Genomic DNA, 18,629 nt, shown 5'->3' on the forward strand with positions numbered 1-18,629 from the left:
ATGTATACATATTTCAAAGTATCATATCATATGACATAGACATAATTTGTCAAAAAATTTTAAGTGTAAGGACATTAGAAAAAAAGATTCTTATTTTCATGCATTTGTAAATAGAGGCTCTGCAGAAACATCCTTTGGCCCCCAGGGGGCGCAGGGCAGAATGAAGCCAGAGCTGAGGATTTGATTTGATCCCTGCAGTTGGCACGCTCTGGTTACCAGGGCTGCCACAGAGAATACAGAAAAAGTAGTTTATGTCCACTTCAGAGAACATTCACTGTGGGATGCTGGTAGACAAGGGTTGTATATATCTAAAGTCCACCTCTGGTTTTTGGTAAAATGTAGTAAATATGCAAAAACTGCAGAAACCTCTACCCATCGTACCCTTCTGCTTGTGTGTCTATGTGTCTCTCTTTCTGTTTATCTTAATCACTGTGTGTGTGTGTGTATGTGTGTCTATGTGTCTCTCTTTCTGTTTATCTTAATCACTGTGTGTGTGTGTGTATGTGTGTCTATGTGTCTCTCTTTCTGTTTATCTTAATCACTGTGTGTGTGTGTGTCCCTGTCTCTCCCTCCCTGTCTCTGCAAAGGGGGAGCCCACAGTGTTCCAGGCTTTACTTCCTATAAGAAACACAAGAATACTGTTGAAAGTATATAAACTTGGCTAACTTATGCAAATTCACAGTTCTACATGTTCTGCCAACAGGCTAAAATTGCAGATTTTTCCCTTCTAGTGGAAACAAAACTCAAGCAAACCCCTCCTGTATTCTCCTTTATATTTCAGAGAAATTTCTATTGCTTAGCTGTTTAGCATAGTTTTACTACTTGAACAGGATTTTTTCCCTCAGTTTTGTTTGTTTTTTTGAGACAGTCTTGCTTTGTCAGCAGGCTGGAGTACAGTGGCACAATCTTGGCTCACTGCAACCTCTGCCTCCCGGGTTCAAGTTATTCTCTTGCCTCAACCTCCCGAGTAGCTGGGACTACAGGCGCATGCCACCAAGCCCAGCTAATTTTTGTATTTTTAGTAGAGATGGGGTTTCACCGTGTTGGCCAGGGTGGTCTTGATTTCTTGACCTCGTGATCCACCCGCCTTGGCCTCCCCAAGTCCTGGGATTACAAGTGTGAGCCACTGCGCCTGGCCAATATTTTACTGAAGTGTTTCAAGCACTAACAGCACAATATTCACTGTAAGAATTTCATACACCAATATAATTACTGCATGAATGTCATTTATTGAAATTAACATTATTATGAATACATAATGGAAAAATGCTCCTCAAAAGAGGAAAGTGAATGTTAACCAGCAACAGGACAAAGCCATCCTCAGAAGACAGAGATAATCGGAAACAGTTTCACAGTTCAGTTTATGTATGTACACCGGGGTTAGAGTTCCTCTATGTCTGCGTCTCTGCAGATGCCAGGTTTTGGACCAGGAGGCTCAGGAATGTCTCCAGCCGCTTCCTGGATCTGTATGCAATGAGTCCTCCCTTGTTGGCCCACCGATCCACCCCAGCAGCACCCTCATTTTCCACGTGGTACACCAACTGTGGCAAATCAAGCCCTGTTTCTGGATTTCTTTCTAAGCATTCTTTCAAGTCTACTATTCCCCCACCCATGGCCCGCAGTATGGCATGAGCAGCACAAGAGTCCCACTTGAACGTGGTATCTTCTGAAAAGATGTAAATGTCAACGAGGCCTTGGACAACACAAAGGCTCTTATAACCAGCCCCAGCTGCCCCGAATATGCGATCTCCACATACACGTGACAATGCAGCTTTGATAGTCTCCTTTTCACTTGTACTAATGACGGCTGAAAAACTGGGGGAGAATGCTGCCTCAGAGCCTGTGTTTCCAGCGTGTATTTCACTGCCGCTCCTTCTAGAGATGGTGAGCTGAAGTGAATGCATGTTCGTCCCCATGTAAGAAAGGCCCCAATAGCACTGTCCTTTCCACCTGTGGAAGAAAAATTTCAATTGGTGATAATTATCACATTTGTTTTTCATTACTAATGTCACTTGCAAACTTAATGATATGAAGAAATACACAATTCATCATAACATGGTGAATCTTAACACCTTTAAGCCTAGGAATAGATATCAGGTAGCTAGTTTATTTCCGAAAGTTACTTATATGCGTGCAGCTGCCTGAGTTGTTGCAATTAGAAATGCTTTCAATTTTATGGCATTATCACATCAATCTAGGACAACACTAAAACATTTATGGGGTTTCCAGCTTCCAGAACCATTGCAAAATTTCATTACAACTTTTAGTATTTAAAGTTTAATAGGGAAAAAGGAATAGATAAGTGATATCTCTTTTCAATCTGCAAACATTGTACAATCCTTATTACAAGGTTTTCTTTATTTGGTAACTCCTTTTCATTCTCTTATTCACTAGTTTCACTTTGGCTTCCAACACAAAGAAAGATGGACTCAATGTTATTAGTTTTGACAACCACAATAATTATAGCACCTTCCCTTTATCAATGCTTAACTTACTGTCTGTGTTGTTACATATTTACAGATAAGGAAACAGGCTTAGAGAAAGTAAGTAACTTGCTGAGGCCCACTCAGCTAGAAAGTGGTAGAATCTGCATTCAAACCCACAAAGTCTCACTCTGAATCTGTGCCACAAACTATTTTGTTGACCACCTCCATTACTAGGCCATGATTATGTCTGCATATTATTCCAATTCTTTTCAATTTCTTATTAACCTTTTAAAGATAGCAGAAACCCATTTTTAGTTTGGAAGATGGCGGGGGCAGGGGGAAAATATTAAAACTTAAGAGGTATAAACTTATGACTATTAAAGAGCAAATGATTGTTACTTGAAGCAACTCAAGGTTCAATAAAAACATGTAATCCTATATAAGTGAAAAAATATGACCTATTTCAATAAAAAGCTGAAGCTGCTTGTTCCACCTAGACTTTGCCATGCCCTGCTGGGTCCTGGCTGCTTTCTACACTCTGTTTAAGAGTACATGGAAGGGTGGGAGGAGGCAGAAAGGGAGTGTGAGTTAGGTTCTGATCCTGGCCATGCCTACCAATCTTTTCACAGGATAATTTTCACATTTTGTTTTGAACTTCTAAAATTATACCAAAGTTCAACTGGCTATACAGAGATGGCAGCTGTCTTATTCCCAATGTATTGGAAGGCAGTGTTACCACCACTTTACTAATCTGATTTTGAGTGGATTCTAGAAACAGGGAACAGGATTACTATATTCCAAATGTAAAACTATGATTTCTCCAAGATAGTATTAATTTTAAAATTTCTACCAGCATGTACTTGGCCTCAAATAAAATTATGCAAATCTAAGATTGAAAATAGAACTTTAATTCAAATATGCAGACTTTCAGTGTGAACACTCCTATGTGTTAAGTCATGGGAATGTCATATAGTGATAATCCTAACAATAAGCAAAGCTGAGGTCACAAGTTCTAACAACTATAATATACCAAAAATATTTGCCTGTTACCTGAGGGTGTTTGGGTCTCGTGACACAAAAGGTTGATTGATGACTCCCATCAGGGGAACCCCTGTCTGTATGTCATAGACACCAATTAAAATGGTGACACACTGAAGTCCACAGGGGAAGATTCCCTGGTTGGATTTAATGTCAGCAGAACCTTTTATATACTGATAAGTTGAATCTGAAAAAGGAAGCAAATGTGTTTGGATTCAGGTAAAGATTATTTAGAAGACTCTGTTCCATATCATTTCTCTCTTCTACTGATTTGGTAAGCAATAATTTTTTACCTTTGGATGTCACTGTATTGAATTGTTATTTGGCCTCTTGTACTTCTAAATCGCTTGTGTTTCATTTTTCCTGACTATGTGAGAACTCTTGAAGGGAGAGGATGTGTCTATAGTTCCTGTGGCATAGTGACTTGCATATAACAGGCATTCAAATATTTGTTACTTATCAAAAGCATTTAAAAAGTAATAACCAGAATAATTGGTGGGATTATTTTAGAAATACTACTAATCAGAGGACTAGTACAGTGTGAGATGGAAAAGCCTCCTTCCAATGGGTGAAAAAAAAAAAGACCTACTATTTGATAGCACAATAGAGTAACTATAATCAATAAGAACTTAATTGTACATTTTAAAATAAAGAGTGTAACTAGATTGTTTATTACTCAAAGGATAAATGCTCAAAGGGATGGATACCCTATTCTCTGTGATGTGCTTATCTCACACTGCGCGCCTGTGTCAAAACATCTCATGTACCCCAGAAATACATACACTATTATGTGCCACAAAAATGTTAAAAAGAAAAAGAAAAAAAGAAAAGCCCCCTTCCCGTAATCGGTCATAGGTAAAATTATCTTTTACTATTATTATTTGGTGCCTCAAGTTAGAAGGAAGAAAGAGACAATCAATGATGGTGGCACCAAAAAAAGAAAGTAACGGTGCTCCTATGAAACAGAGGCAGAGAAACTAGGTTTCCTCTTAAGAGATGTGCATGCCAGCAGCTGACTGCCGATGTCTAGGGAGTTAGCACACGGCTAAGGATGTGCCTGGCAAAAGATTTTCAAAGAGCTGGAAAACAGAATCAGTTCAGGGCAGAACCAACAAACAGCAGATCTCTGTCCCTCAGAAACTATAACTGATGCCAATTTACCCTTAAATGATCAAATATTTGGGGAAAGGTTTTTAGTTTCCATATATTATCCACTGGCTGAATGTGATATAATTATCTGAAGATTAAACCTATTTCAATATCATCCTGTGAATACACTTGTAGGATGGGAAGGGCCCAGGGAGGAGTTTGCCTGCTCCTTGAATGGTCCTATTGTGTTGGGTGGGGAAGAAAAAAAAGGAAGGGGGGGCTTATTAAAATTATTACCTAGAACTTTGTATTAATAGCATCATTGAAAATAAAGGCTGGCTGGGCGTGGTGGGTCATGCCTGTAATCCTAGCACTTTAGGAGGCCAAGGCGGGCAGATCGCTTGAACCCAGGAGTTTGAGACCAGCCTGGGCAACATGGTAAAAACCCCTTCTCTAAAAACAATATAAAAAATTAGCCTAGTGAGGTGGCATGCACCTGTGCTGCCTACTTGGGTCCCAGCTGGAGGATCGCTTGAGCTCAGGAGGACAAGGCTGCAATGAGTTCTGACTGTACCACTGCACTCCAGCCTGTGTGCAACATGAGACTCTGTCTCAAAAAAAAAAAAAAAAAAAAGAAGGGTAGAAGGGTTACACTTTGGAAACAATGGATTATATATTACGGTTCTATCACAATCATGACCAAAATAATGTAGAGCTTATACAGGGCTCACAAACTGCTCATGCGTCACATTAAGCTTTTTGCTTGACCTGTACAGTGCTTTTTTGATTGTTTGCTTGTTTAACTGAATTAGTAGCTAATGGTTAGGAATTGGGATATATCGCTGAAAACCTTGGATCTTGGTTTCTCTTTAAAAATCTGAAGAGCTGGCCTGGACTCCCATATGGCAACAATCTGCTAAAGCTAAGTGCTCTTTAAATGGCATGTGTGCTCAATTGGTCATAACTGCTCTCACTTCATCCTCTCATTTACTTACCAGTCTTTTGAAGATAAGTTAGTTCATCTTGGCATGTGTGCCTGTATGTGTGTACCTGTTATAGATATGTGTATATAGACACACAGCTATAATATATATGTATTTATACAGAACACATGACACATACACCTCAACTCTCATTGTTTTAAAACTTTAAATTTTTAAAAACTTCTAGGAGAGTTAAACTACACTCAATAATTTTTATTTTTCCAACCCCCCCCCCCGCCCACCGCCACCACCAAAAAAGATTGTAAATAACAAACATACTCTCCTATACTTACCTATGGGGTCCACCCAAATTCCCAAAATGTCCTGTGGAACATTGATCTCTGTGGAATCCAGAGTTGGGTCAGTAAAGGCAACATCCTGATGAACAACCCTGGCTAATGCTTCAGATGCCACCTTGTTACCATTGAGGACTTTGCTAAGAAGCTCTGCTGTTTCTTCCTCTGTCGAACACAACCTCAAGGTAATCTTTTCCCCTAGGGTAAAGCCACACGATAAACCATTACATTTCAAGAGTTTCAGTGGAGAAAGAACAGAGAGAGACAGAGCAAAAGAGTGAGAGAGACAGAGAGAGACACACACAGAGAGTGAGAGAGAGTGAGAGAGTGAGAGAGACAGAGCGAGAGAGACAGACAGTGAAAGAGCGAGAGATAGCGACAGCAAGAGAGACAGAGAGAGTGAGACAGAAAGCAAGAGAGAGAGCAAGAGAGACAGAGTGAGACAGAAAGCAAGAGAGACAGAGAGCAAGAGAGACAGCAAGAGAGACAGAGCGAGAGAGACAGAGAGCGAAAGAGACAGCGAGCAAGAGAGAGACAGAACAAGAGAGAGCAAGAGAGTGAAAGAGACACAGAGTGAGAGACAGAGAGACAGCAAGAGAGACAGAGAACAACAGAGACAGAGAGCGAGCAAGAGAGACAGGGCGAGAGAGCGAGAGACAGCAAGAGAGTGAAAGAGACAGAGTGAGACACAGAGAGAGAGAAAAAGAGACAGAGATAGTGAGAGACACACACAGAGAGAAAAAGAGACAGAGCGAGAGAGATAGCGAAAGAGTGAGAGAGAGCGAGACAGAGAGCAAGACAGGGAGAGTGAGAAAGCAAGCAAAAGAGACAGAGAGTGAGCTAGCGAGAGAGTGAATCAAAAGCTGTACACAGATTAAGTGAGGGCGATATATCCATCCCAGCAGTTCCTAAGCCTGGCTGACTGCCAGAATCACCTGGCGAGGCTTCATCAAGGCAGATGCCCAGTGGCTACCCACACACTTAACCTGAATAGTAAGGGATGGGTTTCAGGAAATCAAAAGACCTCCCTAAAAAATGCCCATGTGGGCACAATTTTGTATCCCAGTTAAGGGACACATTGTCAGTTAATAATTCCTGAATTCCTGATCATTAATCTTTTTAAAATTTGTCTTTTGATTTTTTATATACTTAAGTCACCCTATGTCTGAATATGTTATTGAAAAGAATGGAGGTTTTTCAGCACACCAAAGTGCTTCTACCTCTTTATAGATACTGCTTTTAACTTAAAATTGTTTAAGCTAAGTAACATAAAATGGTATATACTAATCTTTAAATGTAGTAAAACTTTATGCCTCTAAATGGTATACATATAAATAGCTCTCCTCTGTGGGGCCCATTGAGAACCAGAACATAAGCAAAGCTGCTGCTTCAAATGGTAAGTTACCGAGGCCAGGTGCTTTACCATCACTTTAAACATGCTTCTTAGACCCTTGATTAATCTGGTTTCAGCCCTTGACAGAAGTGAGGGAAGAGGCTGGTAAAAAATAGGCAAGTTAATAGCAACAAGAGGTGACAGCAGTGGAGGAAAAAAAAAATCTTAAAAACTAAGAAAACATGGCACTTCTGAACGTTTTAGATACTCCTGCTATCTAGTAGCTATCTAGGTAGCTACTTCTACCCTTCTTATTCCAAGGGCCAGCAGTGTTTCTATCAGCTGCGAGCTTATTAGAAAGTCAGAACTTGAGGCCGGGCGTGGTGGTTCATGCCTATAATCCTAGCGCTTTAGGAGGCCGAGGTAAGCAAATCACTTGAGGTCAGGAATTCCAGACCACCCTGGTCAACATAGTGAAACCCCTGTCCCTAATAAAAGTTTAAAAAAATTAGCTAGGCATGCTGGCACACGTCTGTAATCCCAGCTACTTGGGAGGCTGAGGCAGGAGAATCGCTTGAATTTGGGAGGCGGAGGCTGCAGTGAGCCAAGATTGTGCCACTGCGCTCCAGCCTGGGTAACAGAGGGAGACTCCATCAACAACAACAACAACAAAAAAATCAGAACCTCAGACGCCACCCCAGACCTACTGATTTTTGTTTGTTTGTTTTTTGTTTTTGTTTTTGTTTTTGAGACGGAGTCTCACTCTGTAGCCCAGGCTGGAGTGCAGTGGCCGGATCTCGGCTCACTGCAAGCTCCGCCTCCCGGGTTCACGCCATTCTCCTGCCTCAGCCTCCCGAGTAGCTGGGATTACAGGCCCCCGCCACGACACCCGGATACTTTTTTTTGTATTTTTTCAGTAGAGACGGGGTTTCACCGTATTAGCCAGGATGGTCTCGATCTCCTGATCTCGTGATCTGCCCGCCTCAGCCTCCCAAAGTGCTGGGATTACAGGCGTGAGCCACCGAGCCTGGCCGACCTACTGAATTTTAACAAGATCCTGAGGCGATTACATGACCAGTTAAGTATGGGGAGCACAATCGACATGTATTACAGTGATGACTGAATCAGCAAGAAATAGTCAAGTTTAGTTAAATTAACTTAATTCAAAGTAAATTAGACTGTTCAAAGTAAATTAAGTTGGGGAATAGTAAAACTAATAACAGCTTCTTACTGCACACCTACTCTGGGCTCGGAAAAACTTATGGGATCATTCAAAGGAACAAATTATATTACTCCTTTTGTTGAAATTTGCCAGAGACCTCTCATCCCACTGAGAGGGAAATCTAAATCCCCTCCTATGATCTGGTCTTGCCTGCAATATCATCATCGCCATCTCTCCTCTTCCCCTCTCCACATTTCTCTGCCCTTTTAACAAACAGGAAAATGGATATGGCTATGCCTTTTCCCCCTATAATTCTAGACAAATGATGTATTAAAAAAACTGTGCAGTAGTCAAGTGTAGATTTTTAAATGTAAGATTGCTTGTAAGTCAGGTGTAAGTGTTATTTTTAACCTTCAGAGGTTTAAATGGTATTTCTTTCCCTTCTTACTAACATAGAACTAACTACATCTTAATATATGGTGCATGAAGGAGACTACAAAATTTTCAGAGTTAATCTAGAATTCATTTTTTCTTTGTAATTGTGTTTCTAGATATTTAAGTATTTGTCACACGATCAGTGTTTAATGTTCACTATTTTATTCTTCTACTATTAAACAAATCCAAACAAACTAAAAAAAAAAAAAAGTGTTTCTCTGAAAGTAATCAGATTACCTGAGGTCAGGAGTTTGAGACCAGCCTGGCCAACACTGTGAAATCTCATCTCTAACTAAAAATACAAAAATTAGCCGGGTGTGGTGGCACACGCCTGTAATCCCAGCCACTTGGGAGGACGAGGCAGGAGAATCCCTTGAACCCAGGAAGTGGAGGTTGCAGTGAGCTGAGATTGTGTCACTGCACTCCAGCCTGGACAACAGAGCAACTCTGTCTCAAAAACAAACAAACAAACCAAAAAACTTAGTACTAAAAGGAAGCTTTTAGTTAGTCCACGTACTTCACAGAGGTTCTGAGACAGAAATGATGAGGTGATTTGCTCAAGATCACACAGTAAGTATTTCAGAGCCATGGCCTCCTCTGAACTTTTAGCTGAGGTCCATGGACTTCCCCAAGAGTGCACAGATGGGTTTAAACCTAGGATCTGATATTGTCTGCACAATTGTATAGATGGGCATCTTTGGGGCTTTGATAACTTACATTAGATTCCCAAAGGGCCATGCGATTTTCCCAAAGCTTGAGTTATAAGTTACTTAAATGCCACAGATTTATATCTAAAATGATACATGGACTTGCTAAATTATTCTAAGATACCATATCTCTCTACTTAAGTTAAATGGCATGACATTCTGAGGTAGAAATTTAATGAACCTTAACATTCAAATATATTATGTTGTTTACAGTAAGTGGCTTCCAAACATTTAGTTCATGGTATAAATTAGAGATTAGAATACCATGTGATAATTAAATTACAAAGACACATTAAGATTCTTATACTTACCCAAATCATTAGTAAACTCATTGGATTCTTCTCCAAAAATATGTTTTTCCAAGCCTGGAAACTGAATGATTCAGAATATGATGAAAAATAAAACAAAAACCTATATACATGTTCAATTCTGAACAGATTTCAATGTTATATTTCAAATTAAATAGCACAATCAGAACTGAAATTCCAAAATTTCCAATTCTAGAAACCAATCCAAGTATAAAAAAACGAAGTCAGCTTGGCTCAGTGCTTAATTTTCTAATATTTTTCTGCCCTTTTGCCCCTCTAGAAAGTCAAAATCATGGTAGATGCTTGGTTCCCTTATGTCCTGTTTAGTTTGCAAAAGTACTTCTAGAAACTTCATCCTTCTACTTAAGAGCCATAGAATTCGAATATTTACAAAGGACATGTTTTAACTCTTGCTCTTAAACAGCATCCTAGTAGCTTATACAAGGTAATTTTGTTGATCAAGTATCTCAAAGCATGACTTGAGACTGGATAGAAGGAGTTAGAGGATAACATTCAATTTTGTTTTCATTTCCAGGCGTTTGTTTCCCTACTCTCAGATGTATCATCATTCAGGCTAGGAAGGGGATATGAAAAAAAAGAAAGATTTTATTGACCAATAATTTAAGCATCAATATATAGAGTGAATAAATGGAGTCAAGTAAGGATATTCTGTCATCTCTGTATGATCACGAAGCTTTCTGATACATTTTGCTTCTAATCCTTTCTGTAGTAAAGATAATTTTTCTCAAAATGTGTGCTAAAATTTGATATACATGATGTTCTCAGGGAACAAAAGCAAGGACATGCTTCAAATATTTGAACTCGGTCATTTGCAGATGACAAATAGCTTTAATAATGCCCACAACCACTTAGTATTCATATTATTTTGTGGAACAGTACAAATCAACAAGGGCTGGCAACCAGCCCATTCATCAAGGGCTGACACTCAGTCTCCCAAGCCTGCTTAAAGACCGGTTCTGAGACTACAAGACAAAAGGCTCATGAAATAAAGATATTTTACACAGCTAAAATGGAATATCATTTATTTTAGCTCATGAACAAATAACCACCTGAACTTTTTATAATGCTTTGAGGCAAATATTAGCCCATAAAAATTAATGTTGATACATTTTTAATCCAGTTGCTCAACCATCCCTTGCACCCAACTATATTGATAAGTAAAAAACAAAAATAAATTTGCTTCATTTAGTTTATTGGAGTCAGATTTCATATGACATGAAAAAGTATAGTTTGTAGAGATTTCATGATGGCATTTAGTCTCTTCACCTGTGGTCAAGATTTCACTTAAACGATTCTAAATGGTTCTCAATATTTTGAAAATTTCATAGAAATTATTCCAATATTTTATAATGCTTTCTGCCATAAAGTTCTATTCTCCCAAATGTAATGGTTACATTATCATATAAAAGGCAATATAATATTGCAAAGAATGCAGACTCTGGAGTCAGTCTTCCTGTGTTCAAAAACTGGTCCTACCATTTACTTGCTATGTAACCTTAGGCAAGTTACTTAACCTCTCTGTGCCTCCCTTCTTTCACCCATTACATTGTAACAGTAGTTCTTACTTCATCAAATTGTTATAAGAGCTAAATAAGTTAATATATTTAAAGACTTTAGAATAGTGGCTGGCACATAGCGTTTATAAGTGCTGCTAGTATTATTATTTCTATTTATTAACACAGTTTCTTTCTTTAGTCAGCTCCAGAAAGTTAGAGTCGCAATCATTGTTATATTAACATATTAACATGTTTATATGTTTATAACAAAGAACAATATTTTTCTACTAGAATAAAGGAGACTTTAAGTCTCCAGGTACAATCTCATAACTGAAGCAACCATTATATAAATGATGAGAGCCACAAGGTAGAACTTAATATATCAAGTTAAAAAAAAAAAAAAACCGGTTACAAAGCAGAGCGCTGTCATTTCTGTTGCAATACATTGTATGGGTCATGTACACACATACACACAGAAGGAAAATGTTATAATATTTAGCAAAGCACAGCTGTGGTTTTCTCCAGTGGTGGGACTAAAAGGGTTCTTATTTTTGCTTATTTTCCAGAAAATATGTATTATTTATTAAAAAGAAATTCATTAGTAAATGAAAGGTTCTATACTGAAGTGTATATTTCTAGGTATTATAATTGTGAGTGATTTTTATTTTCTTATTTGATTTTCTGTATTTTAAAGATTTCCTGCAATGAACATTTTATCAATATTGTAATCATGACAAGGAGGAAAAAAATCCAGGATGTTTACCTGAATTCAAGGTGCTAGTACAATGATAGAGGTGAGGTGTAAAAGGCATGCTATTTTATGACGGGGAAAGCCACAGATGCAACTATTTTGCAATTACCTTGGCTGTGACCTTTCTTACCTTGTTCTCCATATTCTGTTTTATAACTTCCTGTACCAGTACATCAGCCAGTGTCTTGAAGTCAACTGCAAACTTCTTGTTCTTTTCTTCCTCTTTCTTTTCTTCAATCAACAGCTGGAAGAGGGCCTCCTGCTGCCTGCATGCCCGGGCAATGTTAGCAGCCTTCTCAGAGACACAGAGCAGTTCCCGGAGGATATCTGACATTTCTGAACCTTGCTTTTCAGTTGCAGCTGCTGGTGGAATTGGCACCCACCCTCTGGGCCGTCAGCTGGAAAAATACAAGAATGTGAAAGAGAAAGCAGTTCAGAGAGTGATGTCAGGGTGCCTCTGGCACTACCAACAACCCATCTGGCAGTCAACCTGGTCAGCCTGGTGAACAGCTAGTCTATATCATCTTCACATCCTCAGTGTGGAAGACTCTAGATATAATCTAAAATTTGCAGCTTATTGTTTTAAATCTTGAAAAGAAATTTACACTCTCAAAGATATACCAAAAATTAAATTCTCAGTGACAGAAAAATCTTTGAATGAAAATCTAAATTCCTAGAGAGACAGGCAGATGGACACACAAGCCCAATGCTAAAGGCAAGCCAAATTCTTGTAATGACCTTAGAATGATCACATAGGCTTAGCAGCATTATTGAAGTAGTGCTTTCTTTCACCCTGTGGGAAGAAGGGAGAAGAAATGGATGAGGACTTACGCTGTCAGTTCCAGGGCAACTTTCTTTCTTTTTTTTTTTTTTTTTTTTTTTTTTTTTTTTTTTTTTTGAGACGGAGTCTTGCTCTGTCACCCAGGCTGGAGTGCAGTGGCGCGACCTCGGCTTACTGCAAGCTCCACCTCCGGGGTTCACGCCATTCTCCTGCCTCCGCCTCCCCAGCAGCTGAGACCACAGGTGCCTGCCACCACACTGGGCTAATTCTTTGTATTTTTAGTAGAGATGGGGTTTCACCGTGTTATCCAGGATAACTTTCTTTTTCTTTTTTTTTTTTTTTGAGATGGAGTCTGGCTCTGTCGCCCAGGCTGGAGTGCAGCGGTGCAATCTCGGCTCAGTCCAAGCTCCACCTCTCAGGTTCACACCATTCTCATCCTCAGCCTCCCAAGTAGCTGGGACTACAGGTGCCCACCACCACACCCAGCTAATTTTTTTGTATTTTTAGTAGAGATGGGGTTTCACCGTGTTAGCCAGGATGGTCTCGATCTCCTGACCTCATGATCCGCCTGCCTGGGCTTCCCAAAGTGCTGGGATTACAGGCGTGAGCCACCATGCCTGGCCTGTCCAGGGCAACTTTCTAAAGTAGTAAGTACCAGACCAGCTAGCACCTTTTTTGTTGTTTTTGAGACAGGGTCTCACTCTGTCACCCAGGCTGGAGTGCAATGGTGTGAACACAGCTCATTGCAGCCTTGAGCTCCCGGGCTCAAGTCATTTTCCCACCTCAGCCTCCTGAGTAGCTAGGACTACAGGTGCATGCCACCACGCCAGGCTAATTTTTGTATTTTTTGTGAAGATGGAGTTTTACCATGCTGGCCAGGCTAATCTCAAACTCGTGGGCTCAAGTGATCCTCCTACCTCAGCCTCCCAAAGTGCTGGGACTACAGGTATAAGCCACTGCGCCCAGCCTCAGATCAGCAAGCACTGTGTGTCCTGCAAGACCCTGAGGTCATTCTTCTGCTAGTAGCACGAGCCATCTCATTGCCAACTCCCTCACATGCCGTTAAAAAAAGGCCCACTATCTACGCTGCTCCTTTACCCAGTAAAAGGTTGAATAATGAGGTGAAACATGCAACTTGTTGACACTTGAAAAGTTCTGGCTTCTAGGAGTGTTGTGCTATCAGACCTTGATTATATCTGTTAGGGATTTCTTGCAATTAGGAGAGAAACAGTTCTCATTTTTAATAGCAGCTACCTCTTACTGAAAAAGCTTGAAAAATTCCTATCTCATGAGAATTACTGTGAGTATTATCAACCCTGTTTTACAGTTAAGCTGAAGCATAGCAAGGTTAAGTAACTTCAGGGTTACGGAAGGCTAAACTGCAAGGCTTGGCATTGCTCCTACACACAAGCCCAGGCTCTTTATTATCATAATACAGTTTCCTTCATTAAAAGAAATTCCCTTAATAGGCCAGGTATGGTGGCTTATGCCTGTAATCCCAGCATTTTGGAAGGCCAAGGCAGGTGGATCACTTGAGGTCAGGAGTTCAAGACCAGCCTGGCTAACATGGTGAAACCCCGTCTCTACTAAAAATATAAAAATTAGCCAGGACTGGGCACAGTGGCTTATGCCTATAATCCCAGCACTTTGGGAGGCTGAGGCGGGTGGATCACCTGAGGTCAGGAATTCAAAACCAGCCTGGCCAACATGGTGAATCTCTACTAAAAAAAAAACAAAAATTAGCCGGACATGGTGGCCCACACCTGTAGTCTCAGCTACTCGGGAGGCTGAGGAAGAGAATCGCTTGAACCTGGGAGGTGGAGGTTGCATTGAGCCGAGATTGCACCACTGCACTCCAGCCTGGGTGACTGAGCAAGACTCTGTCTCAAAAAAAAAAAAAAAAAAAAAAAAATTCCCTTAATGGACTCTGGGAGGCTGAGAATTAGTACAACTCTGAAGATGTGGATGCAATGGGAGTAAGATGTAATTTGTAATAGTCTTAAACAATTTTGCTAAAAAATATGTTCTCTCCTTAAGATTATAGGTCAACCACTATGAGAAAATATGTCCAGTCTCAGTAGTAATAAAAATAAAAGGGCACAAAGGCAATGAGATATCCTCTTTCACTATTGCATATGTTTTAAAGTTTACATTCCCTCTTGGAGATGTGGTGAAACAGGTGCTGATGCTCTGCTAATAGGCATGCAAACAAGTTAGGTTTCCAGAGGGCAATCTGACAAAAATGTGTCAAGATCCCTATAGATGTCACTGCCTTTAGTCAGTAACTCCAGTTTTTCCTCAATTTGTGTTAAGGCAATCAGGGTTGAGTTAAAATATTTCTGCACAAGGAGGATTAATATTACAACAATTTGAAAATAATCTTAAATATTGGTAAAACAAAATAATATACAGTCGGTAAAATCATGTTTTTGAAGAATATTTAATAATATGGAAATATGCCAATGCACTAATGTTAAGTGGAAAAACTACCTATGACCATATATAATTTGAGAGTATGTTATCCATTTGTATTTATACACATACACAGAGAGAAAGAGCTTGAAAGGAAGATTAGTAGGTGATGTTTTAATGGTAGTTATGACTGAGTAATGGAATTATGGATGATTTTTTAATTATGCTTTTCTATAATTTTCAAATACTCTACAGTAAATATACAATGCTTTTATAATAATAAATTACATTTTTTAAGTGTTTTGGGGCAATTAAGTATGAAGGTCTAAGAATCTGTCAGCTCCTCGAGGCAAATGTCTAAATAAAACGAGACTGTGGTAATAATGCAAAAAGCTTTCAGGTGATAGAAAGGATCTAGTGAAAACTCAAACAAAAGCACCTGCCCGCCTAAATGCCTTTTATTTCAGGAATGAATGCTTTGTAGGAACACTTACTTTAGTTGACTTGAATCTAAACATTAGGAAAAACAGCTGCATTAATAAAGCTGAGGCACGTTGCCTTAGAAATAATTGATGGTATATATGACATATATATGCCACAAATTATAAGTTACATATAATATACAATCACAAATATACATACATATCTCAGTATAATACATGGCCACAAAAGCATACATTCAGTAACCTTAATTTTTATTTCTTAGTAAATGTTCTGTGGTTACAAGGCAGAAGAATCAATGAATCAACAGTATCAATATAGCTTTTTATCAGCAGCATGAAGATCTCAAGGAGTCCAATTTGAAAGCTTTCAAGATACACAATATCCGCAGTGTTTATTTTATTCAAGTGTTAAAATCAATTTTTTTCTTAAAAGAAACTGTATTAACTACACTGTTGAATAACCAAGAAACACTCCTTATAACACCCTAAGAACACTCAGGCAAGCTACTCACCCTGGCTACAAGCTCCAGAAATCACCACCACTCCCTTCTCTCATGCAGAAAGCTTGTCAATTTAACCCTGGTGAGTTTCAGCACAAGTGCAGCAGTAATCTGGAGTTTGCCCTCTTTGGGCCCAACCTTTATTTCCTCAATAATGACCACTCTCACCTGACCTGAGCAGCTGCTGCTTAGCCAGCACAGCAACTTGACCAATGGGAAAGAACTACTGGCTATTCACTGCAGCCCTGTAATGAACAGGTCTACAGATTTTAGGAATTCCTCATAACACAATAATCAGGATTTTCAGTTCCAAGGTTATCCCAGAGTTCGCTCTTTGTTTTGGCCCTAGGCAACACTGTCATATTTTGTCAAGTTCTAGGTTGAACTGCCCAGTTTCAGATTGAAACCACTTTCTCCAGCTAAGCTAATGAACCCAGCATTTGTTCAGGGCCTTTCTCCAAGGCCCTGGCTCTCCATATATTCTCAACTCAGTTCACACAGGCAGGCCACAAGCCTGAGGTGAGCATTGCACAATTCATCCTCACCTTGAATGGCTCAACTTGAAATAGTTTGTCTATGGAGAAACTGAAGGCTACATCTAATGCAGAATTTCTTCTTCCATTTTATCAATACATTTTATTAAAACTCGTGGAAATTATCTTTCAGATGATTTTTTAAATTTTTTATTTTTTTTTCAACTTTTATTCTAAGTTCAGGGGTACATGTGCAGGTTTGTCATATAGCTAAACCCATGTCATGGGGTTTGTTGTACAGATTATTTCATCACTAATGGGTACTGATAATTATGGGCTTGATACCTGAGTGATGAAGTAGATGATTTTTTTAAAAGTAAGTTTACATACTCATTATTCACCTAAGACCGTTTTATTTCAACATTATACTTTAAATAAAAATTATTATAGACTTATGATTAGTAAGTTATGGCATTTACCATAATTTAATAGCCTTGACTATAGAATTCTTTTTGATTAGTATTTCTCAATGGATGTTCTGAGAATTACCTGTATCAGAATTACCCAAGATGGCCTTCTAAAAAAACAGATTGCTGGACTCTACCCCAGCTTAGTGAATCAGAATCTCTGGAGACAAGACCTAGGAATCCGTATTTTTGTCAGCATCCTGTATAACTCTAAACACTGAGATTTAATAGCTCCAGTTCTCCAGGTTGCTTATTTTTCTTTACCTCTACACTGGCAATTTTGGTGGCAGCTGGCACCTGCTGGCAGGTATCTTGGTGAAACAGTATAGGTACAATGGTTTTGCTATTTGTTATTCTTGTGCAAAGATAGGTTAAAATTGAAATAGCTAACATTTACTAGGTGCTTACTATATGCCAGGCATCCTTCTAGGCACCTTACATGTATTAACTCATTTAATTCTTATATAACCTTAGGAAGTAGGTACTGTTATCGCCATTTTACAGATGAAGAAACTGAGGCACAAGGAGATTGTTTCCTGAAAAATCACAGAGCTAGGAAGTTGTGGGACAAGATTCAAACCTAGGCAAGCTGGCAGAAGCCCACACTGTTGACCAGTATCTAGCCAATGAAATCTTTTCATCAGTTGTTAGCTATTAAAATAAGGGAAAATCGGTAATTGTTGGATAATAATCATAAATACATTAGTATTATAAGGTACATTATATAGCAAAAAAAAAAAATACACACACACCCCCCCCAGTTGATATCTGTCACTAGGTTTGATCATTATACGTCACTATTTGACTTCCCTTTTACTCCCAGTAAAACCTTTTCTCCAGCTGATCTTCAGCCTCTGTTAAGGACCCTTCTGGGTAGTAAAAGCTCATCTATTACATTCCACTGACATCTCCCTTAACTGTCATGGCATTGATGGCAGGGGAGATGCCCAATATCTAATTCTTCTGGTGTTAGTTTGTTAAGACTGGGTAGCTTAACAATAAAATCATACTTTCTCACAGTTCTGGGGGCTGGAAGTCCAAGAGCAAGGTGTCAGCAGGAATGGTTTCTCCTGAGGCTTTGGTCCTTGGCTCGCAGATGGCCCCTCTCACTGTGGCCTCACCTGGCCTTTCCACTGTAGGTGTTAATCTCTGGCATGTCTCCCTTTTCTTACAAAGACGCCAGTCAGACTGGATTAGGATCCGCCTGTATGACCTCACATAAACTTTAAAAGTCCTGTCTGCAAGTACAGTCCCATTCTGAGGTACTAGGGGTAGGGCTTCAACACGTGAATTTTGAAGGAACATAATTTAGCCCCTAACACCTCTCCTGAAAGAGAGGCCTTGGTTACCTTAGCAACCCAATCTATTAGCTGACACAATCTATTCCTTTGTCTTTTGTTTTCTGGCCAAAAGTGAAAATGGGATAGTGTTTTCTTCCCCATTTATGTGGTCAATAAGAAACATCTGTGAGGCAGTTGTTCTCACTAAGAGCTACTCACTTTAACAGC

The 18,629-nt window shown here is 39.4% G+C and overlaps 1 protein-coding gene across 8 annotated transcripts in view; it reads right to left on the reverse strand.

Annotated features, from left to right (window-relative positions):
* Window positions 1-1,212: 1,212 nt before the first annotated feature.
* The window catches only part of INPP1 (inositol polyphosphate-1-phosphatase), a 31,905-nt gene continuing 14,488 nt past the window's right edge, over window positions 1,213-18,629 (reverse strand). For 3 of the 8 annotated variants that reach the window (XM_050751907.1, XM_050751908.1, XM_050751906.1), the window contains exons 2-6: window positions 12,155-12,443; window positions 9,781-9,841; window positions 5,830-6,030; window positions 3,477-3,651; window positions 1,213-1,950 (exon numbers count right to left, since the gene is read on the reverse strand). In XM_050751907.1, coding sequence (XP_050607864.1) covers window positions 1,392-1,950; window positions 3,477-3,651; window positions 5,830-6,030; window positions 9,781-9,841; window positions 12,155-12,379 — 1,221 coding nt within the window. In that variant the 5' untranslated portion in view covers window positions 12,380-12,443 and the 3' untranslated portion in view covers window positions 1,213-1,391. Of the gene's footprint in view, window positions 1,951-3,476; window positions 3,652-5,829; window positions 6,031-9,780; window positions 9,842-12,154; window positions 12,444-12,783; window positions 12,936-18,629 lie in introns of those variants that run through there. The other 5 variants (XM_050751910.1, XM_050751911.1, XM_050751914.1 and 2 more) reach the window with 3 other exon arrangements.

This window comes from Macaca thibetana, chromosome 12, assembly GCF_024542745.1.
Source record: "Macaca thibetana thibetana isolate TM-01 chromosome 12, ASM2454274v1, whole genome shotgun sequence".
In the NCBI taxonomy this organism is placed as follows: Eukaryota; Metazoa; Chordata; class Mammalia; order Primates; family Cercopithecidae; genus Macaca; species Macaca thibetana.